Source organism: Cervus canadensis, chromosome 2 (genome assembly GCF_019320065.1).
Source record: "Cervus canadensis isolate Bull #8, Minnesota chromosome 2, ASM1932006v1, whole genome shotgun sequence".
Classification (NCBI taxonomy): Eukaryota; Metazoa; Chordata; class Mammalia; order Artiodactyla; family Cervidae; genus Cervus; species Cervus canadensis.
Genome location: NC_057387.1, coordinates 19050027 through 19066474, shown reverse-complemented (window position 1 = coordinate 19066474; position 16448 = coordinate 19050027). Strand labels below are relative to the sequence as shown.

Genomic DNA, 16448 nt, shown 5'->3' with positions numbered 1-16448 from the left:
TTATACTATTCATTCTATTTTTATATTTATTGACATGTTCCAGAATGAGAGAAAGAGAGAGATCTCCCTATCTACTTTCTATTCTTTTTTTTCCTCTCAAGAATAGGAACAGGGACTTTCCTGGAAGTCCAGTGGTTAAGACTCCAAGCTTCCCAGCTTCCCTAGTGGTGCAGTGGTAAAGAATCTGCCTGCCAATGCAGGAGACACAGGTTTAATCCCTGATCCAGGAAGATCACATATGCCACGGAGCAACTAAGCGTGTGCTCCTTAACTACTGAGCCTGTGCTCTAGAGTCTGGGAGCCGAAGAGAGCGTGCTCCTCAACAAGCAGAGCCACCACAATGAGAAGCCTGAGCACTGCAACGAAGAGTAGCCGCCAACCACCGCACATAGAGAAAACCTGCGCAGAAGCAGCGAAGACCTAGAACAGCCAAAAATAAAGAAAACAACCACCACAAAAAGACTCTGTGATTCCAAGGCAGGGGGTATGGGTTTGATCCCTGGCAGGTGAATTAAGGGGCTTTCCAGGTGGTGCAGTGGTAAAGAACCCGCCTGCCAATGCAGAAGACACGGGTTCAACCCCTGAATCAGGAAGATTCCATTGCGTAGGAAATGGCAACCCACTCCAGTATTCTTACCAGGATAATTTCATCGACAGAGGAGCCTGGCAGGCCGTAGTCCATGGGGTCGCAGGGACTACACGACTGCACACAAAAAGAAGGAGGAGGAAAAAAAGAAGAAGGAGGAGGAGGGGAACTAAGATCCCATGTATCACCCGGCATGGCCAAAAAAAAAAAAAAAAAAAATTAAGGAAAAAAAAGAGAGAAATAGGGACAAAATAGTTAAGCGCTTTTCAAACACTTTCTTTCCCCTCTTTAGAGTCTCCCTCACTCTTGCCATTAGACCAATAGCCACTCCTCAGCACTGCCGACTGGGAGGCATGCATCTGACCACACTGCTAAGATGCTTGTGGCTTACCACCCCAGGGGTAATCCTTGCCGCTCAGGGGTGAGAAGAGGCCACCCCACAAGACAAAGTCAGAAACGGTGGGTGGCAAAGTTTCAAGCATTGGCTGCAGGCCAGAGGGAGGATATTTCTGCGTGTGTTAGAGGTAGGAAGGAAGCCCTCTCACATTCTGCCCTTTGCAGGAAGCCCTGGCAGAGGGCAGTGTGGTTTTCTCTTTATTTTCTCTTCTCTGAGCTTTGTCGTCGGCCTGGGCAGCAGGCTCTGAATTCAGCATTGTTCGGAGAAGGGAGATACTGTGAGATGAGCGTAAGCAGCTGGATAAATTAGTAAGATTGTCTCATTAATGCAGGATGAAGAAAAAAGCTCCTTGCCTCTCCAAGTTTGCTAGCATGCAGCGCCCAGCCTGGCACCAGTCACACCTCGTAACAGGTCCTCAGTAAAAGCTATTCTCCTCCTCTGAGAGTGTGGAGAAATGAGCAGGGCAGGGCCCAGAAATTCTGAGCTGGTTAAAACCTCAACCTGTCTAGCCAGTTCTGCTCCAGGCTGCCACAGGCTACCACTTTATGTGCGACAGGCATTTTTGTATACATTCGTGTGTTCTTCGGCTCTTAGTTTGTTTACGCTGCTCGTTTGCAAACAAATCTGTCCCTGTATATACCAGACAGCCCTATCGAATGTTGTTCTATCACCCTGACATTGTCAGATTCCTTCCTAGCACTTATATGGAAGCATTAGTCACTCAGTCATGTCTGACTCTTTGTGACCCCATGGGGTGTAGCCCACCAGGCTCCTCTGTCCATGGAATTATCCAGGCAAGAATACTGGAGTGGGCTGCCATGCCCTTCTCCAGGCGACCTTCCCAACCCAGGGATTGAGCCCAGCTCTCCTGCATTGTGGGCAGATTCTTTACTATCTGAGCCACCAGGGAAGCACCCTAGAACATATATGAAATGATCCTATTTACTTATACATTTACTTGATTGCTTGTTATCTAATGATATTAGATAATATTCTAAGGTTGTCTCCCTTAGAATGTCACCTCTTTGATAGAAATTTTGTCTTGTTCACCACTTTGTCTACCAAAACAGGGTGTTTGTGGAGATGGACTGCATGAATGACCATGCACACGTTTGTCTTCCAAAGGAGAGGGCAGACAGGTTAGTGAGACAACTGCTGTGTGAAGGGTCCAGAGCCAGTTCTTCTCCAAGGCATGGGACCCCACTGTGGCCCTGACTGCACCACACTGATCTTCCACCCTGTTTTCCGTTCTTTCTTCCTTCCTTCCTTCCTTCATTTCTTTAATATTAATATTAACATGTATATTTGTTTGTTTTGTTTTAATACCTTTACCTGGGGTTCGGTTACAAAAGTAACACACACTTGTTATCTTTTCTTTTCTTTTTTTCGGCCACAGCCTTGTTTTGGCTGTGTAGCTTGTGGGATTTTAGTTCCCTGACCAGGGCTTGAAACCGGGTCACCGCACTGAAAGCACTGAGTCCTAACCCCTGGACCGCCAGGGAATTCCACATGCCAGTTATCTTTTAAAATGCACAAGTATATATTTTTAATAATGGAAAATTATCCCCTTCCTTTCATTGCCTCTTTCCAAAGGCAATCAGGCTGGCATTCAGTTGTACATGCTCCCAGTCTTTCCTGGAGCACAGGGGAGTCTTCACCACTCCCCCCACCAAGACTGCACAGTTCCAAGCTGAGGACATCTGCCTCCTCACTCCTCTCCCCCTTTCAGAGAAAAAGTCTCCATGTTCTGAGATTTCTCAGAAACAAAACACCACAGCTTTCCACATTCCTTCTGTGCTCCCCACCCTCCTCCTTCAACCAAACAAAGCAAAACAAAACACAGAAATGCCAAGGAATGATTAGAAAAACTGTGAGCTCCTGAATCAGGCAGATTGGATGGAAATCCTGCCATACCATCTGCCAGTGACCTTGACCCTCTCTGAGCCTCAGTTTCTTTGTAAGAGAAAAGATGATTTACTTATAAGATTGGGTTGGGTTTAACAAGGGTTAAACTGGGCACTAGACAAGGGCTGGTGCGTGGGAGGAGATTTCATAACTTAATTTTCCTTTCTTCCCAATATCATTCCCAGGCCAGTTGCGACTGCTTCCCTGTCACTTTTGTTTTGCTAGAGATGAAGAACACCAAGGTTTCTTTTCTTTTGTAAATATATCACGTTGTTCATCATCTCCTCTCCCTTCCCTTCACTGGGTTTAGTGCTTCTTTCCTCAATTCCCCATTTCCCCGTCAATGTTCTCAGGGCCTGTTTACAGAGTGCCAAAGAAATTCGGCTTCAGGTGGAAGAAAAAGGGGGGTCAGCAGTGCCCCCCCCCCACCCCGGCCCCTGTGGCTGCGGCTCCAGGACTTCAGCCAGGAACATCCCACTCCGTTTGTGGAGGCCACAGCCAAAGCTCGAGCAGCGGTTACACAATCGCCTGGCTGTCTAGCTGTTAACCTGATAACCTATCACCTCTAACACTTACTGTGCTTCTCTGGGGCTTGAAACAACAGGAGGAACACACCCACCCCACCAGCCTTCCCAAGCACCCTGTCTGGGGCCGGGGGAGGCCCAGAGTCAGGGCGTCATGCGGGGCCACCCAGGTGAGTAGATTGAAGTCCATCTCGCCCAGCTCTGGTTGGCCTCAGTTTCAGGAAAGGGATCCCTGAAATTCCTAAGCAGCACTAGGGGCGCTCAGGAGACCCGTGCTGATTGGGGTACAGTTCACCCCAAGCCCTGTTCGTACCCCAAGAAGCAAATACACCAAGGGCGCTTCTCCGTTATCATTATCAGTCTGAACCCTGACCCCGGATTGCCTCTACCTGCAGCCCGATTGGGACAACTTTCCCCAGAACTTTGCAGGCTCTGGAGTGAGGATTCTGAGAGAAAATCACAAGAAGAGGCTAGAGGTGAGAGTATGGAGCCGCAGGGCATGAGAGAACTTGCATTGCATGACAGACTCTGGGACAAGCAAAATAATAGCTTCATTGAAGTTAAGAACTTTTGATAAGGGCGGGGGTGGGGTGGGCTGAGGGTTCTTTCTCTGTCAGATCTTGCCTGTTGGTCTCCCTCAATCCAAAAATTAGAAAAGTAGAGAAGAGGTAGGCAACAGAGACCCCAGGATGAGGGTGGCCAGAGGGATGGGGCAGGGTGAGTGGAGGCAGCCTGGGAGCAGGAAGCTGGCAAAGGTGAAGAAGCAGTCCTCAGGGGCCACCCCCTGTGGGACAGCTGCACCCCCTTAGCTGCCTGGATGACAGTACAATGCCGAGGATGTAGAAGCAGGAAAGAGCCAAGAGGGGACGAGGGGATAAGGGAGGACCCTGGTCATGGGCAGCCACAGAGCATCTTCTCTTGAGTCAAACGATCCCTCACCCATGGGAACCAGGAGGCCAGACACCCATCACACCAAAGCCCAGTCTTGCTCTCCTGCCTGCCACTCTGGTTTGGAAACCCTGTGGCTCTTTTCTACTGGCAACCTCAAGCCCAAACATTGTTGCTTTCACTCTCCAATAAAAACTTCACTGCGGAGCTTTCATCCAAGGAGATGAAAGAGGCTTCCTGAGACCAGAGCCAGCAGGTTCCTAGAAGAGGGGGGCAGGGGTTACCCCAGTCACGTGGCCAAGGTTGATGAGAGAGGGGGCCCTTGGTTTCGAGATGGAGAGCAATTTGTCAGGGTCCTCTTGTCCAGCTCTCTAAACCCTCGCTCCCCAGATGAGGGCAGCCCCCAGAGAGTTAAGGGATCAGGCTTCAACCATGCCTCAGTTCTTGAGCAAGTAGCTGTCATTTGCCTAGGGGCTGGGACACTATATTAGCAGGCTCAGCAGTCATGGAATCCTCCAGTTGGAGAACTCTTTTCCTGGATAGATGGAGAGTCTGAATTTTAGGGCCTGTCACGGTCAGCTAGGGACAATGGCATCACGCTGGACTGTCCTTGGGCCCTATTATGCTGCCCTAAGGAGTTATTGCGGCACCAGGCTGGGAGATGAGGGGGAGGCGTTCCACTTTCACCTTCTGAGGTTTATGAGGGTAGTAGAGGGTAATAATGAGCACTGCCAAGTTTCCTTCCACTTCAAAGCTTATGAGGAGTGAATGGGTCTGGGGAAGGTGGAACCTGTACACCCAGCCCCGCCCTGGCTCCTGTCAGGGCAGCTGCGGTACAAAGACATGGGTGAGCAGCCTTGGGGAACACAGATGTCTGGAATAAGAAGGAACCTCAGGAGAGAGCTGACCCTGGCTATGGATGGGGGAGCAAATGAGCCCACAGTCTTCAGGGTCTCTGAATGCCAAGAGTCAGGTCCACGTGCAGAGATGAGCGTTTAGAGATCCAGAAATGTGTGAGCATACACACTCATGCAAACACGCATGGCCATGCCCACAAAGGCATAAACATTGTGGCCGGTACACAGATGTGCACAGGCACACACATACACAGCCACACAGACACAAATACACACTCCCGCAGGCACACGCATGAAAGTACACACGCAGGCAGCACACGGGTATACAGGAGCGAGAACCCGCCCAGATACACAAGAGCACATGCCCAGGCACCCACCCCACTAAAGGGAAACGTGCCCAGACACAGCGCACATCTGCACACGCTCAGGTTCCTTCACACACACACTTGCACTCTCACACAAACAGCTGCCCAGGCCATTTGAAAGTGCCCCAGCTGGCCAGCCGCTACCCGTCATTCCCTCCCAGCTGCGGCCCGGGCCCTCCCCCTGCCCCGCCCACCCCAATTGTTTGTATAAATCCCCGTCCCGGTGCCCCCTTCCCGCACAGCCAGCCAGCCTGGACACCCGCACACCCTTCTCTCTCTGCCCACTCCTGGCAGACCCCTCGGGAGCAAAGCGCACCGGCGAGCAGCATGGGTAAGGAGGGGGCTTCTGACCACCGCGCGCTGCCCGCCGCTGGCCCGCCCCCCACAGGAAGTGACCGAAAGCCTGGAGCGGGAGCTGGTTAGCGGAGGGGGCCTCCCGGCTCTGCTCCACCGTCGCCACCCCACCCGCACCCCTGCATTTCCCAGAACCAAAGTTCTGGAATCGTCCATCTGGGAAGGCAGAGGGACTTCTGGGAAGGGTGACCTTGGGCTCCCACCCAGCTCCCCAGCTGCAACCTGGGACCAGGGCGCCTTGCTGCAGCTGAGAAAATACGTACGGGTGAGGGCACTTAGGAGCAACTGTACCCTCTCTGACAGTTACCATGGGAGACTGACAGCCCTGATTCAGCCCTAGGCCAGCTTCTCACTGCAGGGACCAGGGAACCCGGCCTTCCGTGGCCAGGTCACTCTCTAGCTATCCTGCCCCACCAATCACTCCAGGAGGGAGATCAGGGAGTCCGCACACTCTCTTAAAACGGGGGGCGGGGGAGAAGGGGTGTTTCAGACTGTTTCAGTGCCTCCCACCTTCTCAGTCCTCCAAGTCTCCAAGCTCTCCTATTCCCCTATCCATGGACTTCTTGATGTCAGGCTGAGGAGGAGCCTGGGTCTGCTTGGGAGTATTGAGGTTCTTGCCTCTTGGGACCTCGCTCTTTCCTGTACTGGTGGAATGCCCAACAAGGCAGCCTGGCTTTGGAAGAACCCCTGGACTCATCTCAAACCCAAAGATATCAGAGATGATGCTTGAGATGCTTAAGATAGATGCTCCCCCAGAAAGAGGACTGATGCTCAGTGGAGTCTGAGTGGCTCACAGGACCTGACCCTGACTGAGAAAAATGCTGTGGGTGTTGGGGCATGGGGCACTTGGGCTCTGGGATGGGAGGATGGTGCTTAGGCGCGATACCTCCTTCACAACACACCTCCTTCATACCTTTACTTCTCTCTCAGTCTCTGGCTTTGCAGTTTTTGTATCTCTGTCTTGATGTCTTGGAGTTTTTTTGTTTTTTGTGGTTTTTTTTTTGGCTGCATGGCGTCCTAGTTGCGGCATGAGGGATCTTTTAATTGCAGTGAGGATTCTCTAGTTGTGGTGCACAAGTTCCAGAGCTGTGGGTTTAGTAGCCCTACTGCCTGCAGAATCTTAATTCCCCGACCAGGGATCGAACCCACATCCCCTGTGCTGCAAGGCAGATTCTTAACCAGTGGACCACCAGGGAAGTCCCTTGAGGTCTTGGAGTTTTGAACCTCCTTCCATTCTGTTTCTGGAAACCTCCTTCCCTTCCCCCTTACCTCCTGTGCCAAACCCTGACACAGCTTGGTTGCAGAGCTGAACAAGTATTAATTCCTTGGGGCTGGGCCTCACCTGTCCCATCCCGGCCCAGCCTTCTCTCTGGGCACCAGGCACTGCCTTGGATCTCTGGCACAGCCCTACCCATATTTATACAACATTTCTCACCTGAAAGTACTTCTAAATACTTTGTCTTGTTTGACCTTCACAGCCACTTAGAGAAGAAGGTGAGGTATTATTAGTCCTTTTAGGCAAAGGGGAGAAAATGGAAGAGAGTAGATGTCAAACCTGGACCTTGAAACCGCACTCTGGACTCTACAGTGCTGTCACTGCCTTTCAGACTCCTAAGTCACGTGGCTGCTGCAAGTAGGGGACCTGGCTCCTTGGCTGGGGGCTGAGCCCAGGTACCAGTGGAGGTTGGACTCTGGAGCAGTGGCCAGGCTGGCCATGCTCCAGGCAGGGAGGCCATGTCAAGTCCTGTGAACTTCACTCCAGGGTTTCTTTCGGCCTACAGCTCCCTCTGTTTATTCCTCAGCCCTTCCTCCAGGTTAGGCCCCAAAACTTGATGCTTAATGCCTAAGTGGTAGTCCTCCTTGTCAGGGACTGACTTTGGTAGCCTAGATCCATGTGGCTTCTCTTGCCAGACTTCAGGGGACAAGGAGGGCCACTTCCTACAGCTCTAGTGGTTGGGCATCTGAACTCTCCAGGGTTGGTTTACAGATAAACCAAGTGGATGGGGCCCACCCAGGGGTAGAGACTGGTCTAAGGATCTTCAGCTGGTGTCAGTCCTGCAGCCTTGAACTTCAGCCCCCTATCCCTTCCCAGACTTTTGGTTATATAACCCTAGCGCTGGCTGGCAGCCTGAGGTCAGGACCCAGAGGGGAGGGAAGCAGGAAGTATCCCGGCTCCTGGCTTAGATTCCTTTCAAGTGAAATGAGACGAACAGGCGCCACCTGAGGGTTGCTCGTCAAGCACAACTAGGGTTTACTGGCTGCTCCCAGGCCAGTACACAGCCTCATGCTTGACTTCAACTCCTGTTTTATTTCTCATACAAGCCCGCTGTGGTATTATTACCCTCTTTTTACAGATGATGTGAAAACTGAGGCCAAGGAGGTTAAGTGATGTGTCTAAGTTCCCATGGCCAGTCAGTGACCAGCTGAGATGAGGACCCAAGTCAATGTCATAACCATTGCACCACACAGCCTCCCCTGCACTTCCCCTCCTCCTACCTCCCCTGGGTCCTGCTTGAGGGTCTGTGCACCTTCAAGTTGTATCTCTGCAACTCTTCCCACCACTCCCACACACTCAGGAGGATCTGGAGGGGACCTGGGACTGTGCCTCTGCCTTGGCCAGTGGCGGGATGGGAGGGCTGGGGGTTGCAGCATGCAAGGAAGGAGCCTTCGCCCTCCAGAGTGTGGTCCAGCCAACAAGCCCCATTGTTTCCACAGCGACCAAATGTGGGAAGTGCGGACCTGGCTACCCTTCCCCTCTGGAGGCCATGAAAGGTACGTGTGAGAAGGTTGAGATCCAGCATCCCCAGGAGTGGGCAAGCCAGTACCGGTTACTGACCCTGTTGCTGGCACACCCTGCCCTGGTCTGGCCCTCCTCCCCAGCCCATCACCCCCACTGCCTGCTTTCTACCCTCCAGGACCCAGGGAGGAGCTTGTCTACCTGCCCTGCATTTACCGGAACACAGGCACCGAAGCCCCGGATTACCTGGCCACTGTGGATGTTAACCCCAAGTCTCCCCAGTATTCCCAGGTGAGGTGGGGCTTGGACACCAGAGGGCCCTGAGACCCCCCTCTAGGTTGCCCTGGCTCTGGTGGTTCAGGTCGTTCGTTGCACGAGAGTACCCCCACCCATGTGCAAGGTCAGTGCTGGGATCAGGGCCGTGCTTTGCTGCCAGCTGCAGCAGGTCCAGGGGGCCCCCTTTGGAAAAGCGCACAGAGGCATGGTCTGGATAAGCACCACCCATACCCCCTCTCCTCTGCTAGGTCATCCACCGGCTGCCCATGCCCAACCTGAAGGACGAACTGCATCACTCAGGATGGAACACCTGCAGCAGCTGCTTCGGGGACAGCACCAAGTCGCGCACCAAGCTGGTGCTACCCAGTCTCATCTCCTCCCGAGTCTATGTGGTGGACGTGGCCACCGAGCCCCGCGCTCCAAAGCTGCACAAGGCACGTCCTCTGCCCTAGCCAGCTCTGAGCCCCTAATGGGCTCAGCGCCTGGGGCAGCCTGTGGGCAGGAAAGCCGCCCCTACAGCAGCGGCCTCGGGCACCTGCACAGGGTCAGGCTCAGCAGCAGGGAGCGGGGCTGGACTTTGGAGGAGAGTTACCAGGTGTGCTGGGTTATCGTCACCCAGGGGCACCACAAGGGAGGAAGGAGGCTCTTGTTTTTCACTCTGAGCTGAAGGAGCCATTTCTTCACCAGTGAGTTAGTGAGCCCAGGGTTTCCCTTAGGCGGAGCCCCTGATCCCTCCTTTCAACACTTTGCTGAGTGCCCTCTTTGTGCCAGGCACTCACTGCTGGCTGCTGGTGATACAGAGTTGACACTGGCATCTTCCCAGCCTGGGAGGAGCTTATGGTCTCAAAGGGCTGTGAATGCCCTCAAGACTGGGGAGGAGCGGGGAGGAGGGAGGAGAGAAATTCCAGCTTTCAACCAGAGAGTTGTCAGTCTCTGACACTGCTGCTGCTCTGCAGACTGAATCTTTGCCATATTCCTACAGGGAAAATTGTGTCCATGTTTGAAAGGAAAAGAGGGTGGGTCAGCAAATAGAAGCGGGGGAGGGGAGGAGTGAGGAGTAGAGACTCCTGGCCCTGTTAGTTTCTGACATCATTCCTTACCCCTCTCCAGGTCATTGAGCCCAAGGAGATCCATGCCAAGTGTGACCTGGGCTACCTCCACACCAGTCACTGTCTGGCCAGTGGGGAGGTGATGATCAGTGCCCTGGGAGACCCCAAGGGCAACAGCAAAGGTATTGTAGGCACACCTGTGAGGGAAGCGGATTCCAAACTACAGGAGGGATGGAATGACCTTCCAGGGAGAATCAGAGGGGGGGTCTCAACCAATATTTAAATGATAATCATGTTACTTTAGTCTTCCCAGGGGGCACTAGTGGTAAAGAACTTAGCTGCCAATGCAGGTTGATGTAAGAGATGTGGGTTTGATCCCTGGGCCGGGAAGATCCCCTGGAGGAGGGCAGGGCAACCCACTTCAGTATTCCTGCCTAGAGAACCCCATGTTTCTCTGGGAAAACCCCAAGAACCTCAGTTTCTGGACAGAGAAACCTGGTGGGCTGCAGTCCATAGGGTTGCACACAGTTAGTCAAAATTGAAACGACTTAGCACACATGTGTGTAACTTCAGTTGTTTCAATTATTTTTATGAGGATGAGCCTTGAATGATGAATTCACTTACAAGTTCTGGTCTGCCATGGGGAATGTGAGAGAGTACAGACATGGCCTCAGAAAACAGATACATTTAATATCAGCCTTCCCGAACTCAAGAGCAAATCTCACAATCCTTGGGATCCTTACCTGTCACAGCTACTTGCTCACTTATGGTGTGGTCAATAGCTTTTACATGAAATGTCTACTATGTGCCAGACACGACCTACGAGATAGATGCTACTGTGATCCCTGTTTCACATGTCAGGAAACTGGGGCACAGACTGGTTAAGTCAGCAGCTATTAAGTGGCAGAGCTGGAACTCAAACCCGGCAGTATGGCCCCCGTTTATGTCCTAATCACCGTGCTGTACTGCTTCTCTGCCAGCCTCACCTGTTTCACCAGAGCTTTCCATCCAAGGGGCTTGGAGTGAACTATCAGTTAAGGTCATGGATGACCTTACTGATTACTGCATTAGACTGCAGTAGATTACTGCATTAGACTGCAGTAGATCAAGGTTACTGCATTAGACTCCATTTAACTGCTTTTTCCAGAAGATGGGTTGCATGACATTCCAAGATTTAAGAACACTTAGGAGTAGACATCTATTTACATTTGCAAAGAAATGTCGAGGTGTCACAACCTACTCAGCTAGGGAAAGACACAGTGGGCACTCATGTCGAATTACAAATAAATAGCATTTTCTCTGTCTGAAAAAATGTAGTGAGCACAATGGAGGTTAGACTCCGGCAGGAATCCTACACTGAAAGTAGGAGGCTGGGCGGAGGAAACATCGGGCACGGAGTCCCAAAAGATCCTGGCACAAGGGAGGAAAAAGGAACCCTGTGGTCTGGGAGAGGGATGAACTGATGAGAGACAGGACACCGAACAAGTCCCCACCTTTCACCCAGCCTTCTGGGTGGGACCCTTTGGACAGGTGGCCAAATCCAGCTCCTGAATCTAAGGACCTGGTAAACCCAGGGGGAGGAGGGGCACCAGGCGATGAGCTCAGAGCCTTTCGGACAGGCCTGGGGTGAGGGCTGGATGTGGGGCCTCTCTCCACCACCTCTACCTACCGCTTGACTTTCCTCACTGCTCAGGGGGTTTTGTGCTCCTGGATGGAGAGACATTTGAGGTGAAGGGGACGTGGGAGCGGCCTGGAGGTGCTGCGCCTATGGGCTATGACTTCTGGTACCAACCTCGACACAATGTCATGATCAGTACTGAATGGGCAGCTCCCAATGTCTTACGAGATGGCTTCAACCCTGCTGATGTAGAGGCAGGTGAGAATCCCCCGTATACCCGTGGGCTGGCTGGAGCTTGCTCACATGAACCCCTGCTTTCTATTCCAAACACCCACTCTCCAGCCATCTTATTTCCCTCATGTGGATCCTGGAACCTTGGGGTGATGGAATAGGATGTGCTGAGTGTTCTGACTTGCTCAAACATCCTTCTGATCCCTCCAACCCATCTTTCATCCTTCTACCCTGGGCTGGGCCCCAGCCTTGGCCCAGGCTCTCCTGCCCTGATCCTGATTCCATCTTCCGACCATGTCTCCACCCCAGGGCTGTATGGGCAATGCTTACACGTGTGGGACTGGCAGCGCCATGAGAGGGTGCAGACCCTGACTCTGCAGGACGGTCTCATCCCCCTGGAGATCCGCTTCCTACACAACCCGGCCGCTGACCAGGGCTTCGTGGGCTGTGCCCTTGGCTCCAACATCCAGCGCTTCTACAAGAACCAGGTGATGTGAGCTCTGGCCCTCTCCTCCCAGCAGTCCTGTCAACTCTCTGCCAGCTTCCGTACTGTGTCACTCCCTTCTCCCTCAGGGTGACCCAGGTCTCCTCCTCCTCTGGCTCCACCAACCCAGACTTCCCAGGAACTAAAAATAAGGCCACCTGCCCTGCCTCTCTTCTCTGTCCTAGGCTAATTTCTCCCTAAGCCCCAACTGGCCGTATTTATTTATTCATTCATTCATTCAAAAAATATTTAGTGAGTCAGGCACTGTGCTAGGGCTTTCCAGGTGGCGCTCATGGTAAAGAACCCACCTACTAATGTAGGTAGATGTAAAGAGATGTGGGTTTTATCCCTGGCTTGAGAAGAACCCCTGGAGCAGGGCACAGCAACCTACTCCAGTATTCTTGCCAGGAGAACCCCATGGACAGAGGAACCTGGTGGACTGAGGTCCATAGGGTCGCAAAGAGTCGGACACAACTTAAGCAACTTAGCACTTACACACACACTGTGCTAAGCGCTGGGAATATAAGGGGAAAGCAGACATGATCCCTGCCTTAGGAGGGTCTGCGTGGGAGTTAGACCCTAGTGGCAAGAAGACCCTGTACCTACTCTCTCTCTGCAGACAGTATACTCTGGGGAGACCTAGACCTGACACCCATCACCCAACTCTGACAGGCTCCCCTCTCTGCCTCTTAACTCCAATGCAGGGAGGGACTTGGTCAGTGGAGAAGGTGATCCAGGTGCCCCCCAAGAAAGTGAAGGGCTGGATACTGCCTGAAATGCCAAGTGAGTGCTCGGGGAGCATGGGAATTGGAATGTTGATTCCTGGGTTGGGGAACAGGAGTCCCTAAAGCCTCTGGACCCCACCCCCTACCCCCAGGCCTGATCACTGACATCCTGCTGTCCCTGGACGACCGCTTTCTCTACTTCAGCAACTGGCTGCACGGGGACCTGAGACAGTACGACATCTCTGACCCCAAGAGGCCCCGCCTTGCGGGACAGGTGGGGTCCCAGCAGGATGGAGAGGGAGGGAGGGAGGAAGTAGACGTCTAGACATGAGGCGGAGGGTACAAAGTACCTGGCGGATGATAAAGAAGGTGCAGGAAAAGCAGAGATGGGGGCTGAGGGATGTTCGGGCCAGAACCACAGGGAATCGTGGTTGCACGTGGGGAACATGAGCAAGTGAGGTGCTCTTCCTGGAATGTCCTCACCGCCCACCACTGTCTTCCTTTCTGCTCTGCTCCTCCCCATCCAGATCTTCCTCGGGGGCAGCATTGTTAAGGGAGGCCCTGTGCAGGTCTTGGAGGACCAGGAGCTAAAATGCCAGCCAGAGCCCCTGGTGGTCAAGGTGAGGCTGTCTCCCCGACAGATCAAGGGCCCCTCAGATCCCTGCTGGAGAGGTATAGGGGAGAGGGCTGGGCCGCAGCTGAATACCTCTCAGGGTTTGAGTGGTGCCCACTGGTTCCCACGATCTGTATATGACCCTGGGGTCTGACCCCTGGTTTTCCCAAGGGGAAGCGAGTGGCTGGAGGCCCTCAGATGATCCAGCTCAGCTTGGATGGGACACGTCTCTATGTCACCACGTCGCTGTACAGTGCCTGGGACAAGCAGTTTTACCCTGATCTTATCAGGTAAGGAGACAACCTGGGCTCCCCTCCCAGCCCTCCTCTCCCAGAGGGGTTGGGCTTCCTGAAGACTCCTCAGCTCTGCTTGCAGACTCTGCTCCCTCCTCAGGAAGCCCTCCTCCCTCCCCCAACTCTTACCTAATTTTGATGGAAGGAAAGGTGGCCCCCTCTGACCTCTTTCTTCTCCTGCCCTGTTTCCTCCAGGGAAGGCTCTGTGATGCTGCAGATCGACGTAGACACAGTCAGGGGAGGGCTGAAGCTGAACCCCAACTTCCTGGTGGATTTTGGGAAGGAGCCCCTTGGCCCAGCCCTGGCTCATGAGCTCCGCTACCCTGGGGGCGACTGCAGCTCTGACATCTGGCTCTGAAGCAGCCCCCCAGCCCCCAACTCCAGCTCCTAGCTGCATTCCACATTTTGGACCCTCCATTCTGCAGAGACCTGGCTTCACTCTGCTTTCTCAGCCTCCGACCCTTAGCAGCTTCTCCTTTTAAAGCCAAACCCAGGCTGTTGACATGTAGTGATCCATGTCTCCATCTGCCTGCCACGGCTGCAAGCCGCTCACTGTGCTGTTTTTACATGAGCTGTTGGAAATGATTTTTCTAAGAAATAAACGGGTGAACCTCTTCCTGAGATCACCTTGTCTCTGGGGGCACTGGGCCTATGGGTCCTCCTCTGCCGACCCTTTGTATCTTGCAGGAAAGTCCTGAAGAGGACCAAGGGGCGGGGTAGTTATGATGACTAGTTCATGCCGATGATTCCGGTATGACGCTAATGGTGCCAAAATCTCACTTCTGTGGCCAGACAGAACCTGAAGATTTTGAAGGTGGTTGTCACAAGGAGAGCTGGCAGGCTATCAACCAGTGTTCCTAAACTATTATTTTTTTTTTTAATCTTTTAAATTTTTAAAAAAACATTTATGTATTTGGCTGTGCAGGCTGTTAATTGTGGCATGTAGGATCTACTTCCCTGAAAAGGGACCAAACCTGGGCCCCCTGCACTGGGAATGTAGAATCTTAGCCACTGGACCACCAGGGAAGTTGCTAATTTGTGCTTTCTTTTAATGACCCACCCATCTCATCCACCACCCCCAGGAGGATGTAACCTGCCCTCTCACACACAGGAGATCCCCTAGAGCCCTGACATAGATGTGCTGTCAGTTCCCAATGCTGCTGACAAGACTGAGAGAACACACCGGTCCAGGGAGGTTAGGTTTGTCACCTCCTATCTGGAAGACAGGAACAAGATGGGGCAGGAAGGCTGGGACATCAAGGTAACCAACCCAGCAGACCAGGCCCCAGCACTCTTCCCCCCTTGCCTGGACGGTGTTTTAGAACTTTGCCCAAATCAGAGATGTCTCCTTTCTCTGCATTAAGTCATTAGTTGTTTGTAAGAGGAATGCAGTGGAAGTTTCAGGAATCTAAGAGGCAGCAGCCAAGCAGTAATTCCATTGACTCCTTCACTGTCTACCCAAGACAGTACCAAGCAACATGCAGGTATTAATCCACCTTCTTTTCAGTCTTCCACAAAGATGTCTTTATTCTAAATACTGGAACAGTCTGAAACCCCCAAGATGGCCAGGCTGCCCCTCTTTCCCTTTGAGGTCGTTACAGTTTTGTTTCGTTTTGACCATGCCACGCAGCATGTGGGATCTTAGTTCCCCAATGATTGGAGGCACTGAGTCTTAACGCCTGGACCATCAGGGAAATTCCCTCTCCTTGAGGTCTTTAAACATGCTCCTTGAAACATCTACCTCAACTTGAGTGCTGATTCCCTCTCACTGCCTTAGCTGCCATCTGGGCTAGACTGTCACATCCCTGGGAAAACCTCCTTCCCTAATGGCTCCAGTTTAGTGACATCCTAGCTTTACCTCTGGTGGCTCAGTGGGAAAGAATCCACCTGCCAATGCAGGAGACACGAGTTCAGTCCTTGGGTCGGGAAGATCCTCTGGAGGAAGAAATGGCAACCCACTCCAGTATCCTTGCCTGGGAAATCCCATGGACAGAGGGGCCTGGCGGGCTACAGTCCATGGTAGTCACAAAAGAGTCATGCAAGACTTAGCGACTAAACAATAACAACAACAAACACTTCATCTCAGCTCGAATATATGCCACATTATACTGAGAATTCCTGCCTATTCTCAGCATCCAGCTTCTGCCTTAATGAACAAGTGACTGTAAAGGATGATTAAGTTTCAGGGAGCCTTGGGATTTACTGGGCCTTAACAGAGTTCAAAGAGGAGCCTGCCAGGCTATAGTCCATGGGGCCTCAAAGAGTCAGACATGACTGAGCAACTTAGCATGTAGCACGTAACAGAAGTCTCAGGCTTCCCAGCTGGTGCTGGTGGTAAAGAACCTGCCTGCCAATGTAGGAGATACAAGAGACATTCAATCCCTGAGTTGGGAAGAGATGGGCATGGCAACCCACTCCAGTATTCTTGCCTGGAGAATCCCATGGACAGAGGAGACTGGTGGGCTATAGTTCATGGGGTTGCAAAGAGTCAGACATGATGGAAGCAACTTAGCACTCAAACCCAGACAACACAAGTCTCTCCTAGG

General features: G+C 52.5%; 1 protein-coding gene across 1 annotated transcript; it reads left to right on the top strand.

Annotated features, from left to right (window-relative positions):
• The first annotated feature begins 5727 nt into the window (after nt 1-5727).
• Nucleotides 5728-14518, top strand: SELENBP1 (selenium binding protein 1). Its single transcript, XM_043458214.1, has 12 exons — nt 5728-5853; nt 8592-8648; nt 8792-8904; nt 9138-9323; nt 10000-10120; nt 11632-11814; nt 12097-12275; nt 12976-13054; nt 13149-13270; nt 13524-13616; nt 13781-13899; nt 14098-14518. The coding sequence occupies exons 1-12, from the start codon at nt 5850-5852 to the stop codon at nt 14258-14260; spliced, it is 1419 nt and encodes a 472-aa protein (XP_043314149.1). The 5' UTR covers nt 5728-5849; the 3' UTR covers nt 14261-14518.
• Nucleotides 14519-16448: the final 1930 nt, after the last annotated feature.

Bases quoted from the DNA above. Each gene is read 5' to 3' on its own strand.
- SELENBP1 (XM_043458214.1), top strand. The intron at 13,055-13,148 runs GTGAGTGCTCGG...CCCTACCCCCAG, and splicing joins GATACTGCCTGAAATGCCAA to GCCTGATCACTGACATCCTG. The intron at 13,900-14,097 runs GTAAGGAGACAA...TGTTTCCTCCAG, and splicing joins TTTTACCCTGATCTTATCAG to GGAAGGCTCTGTGATGCTGC.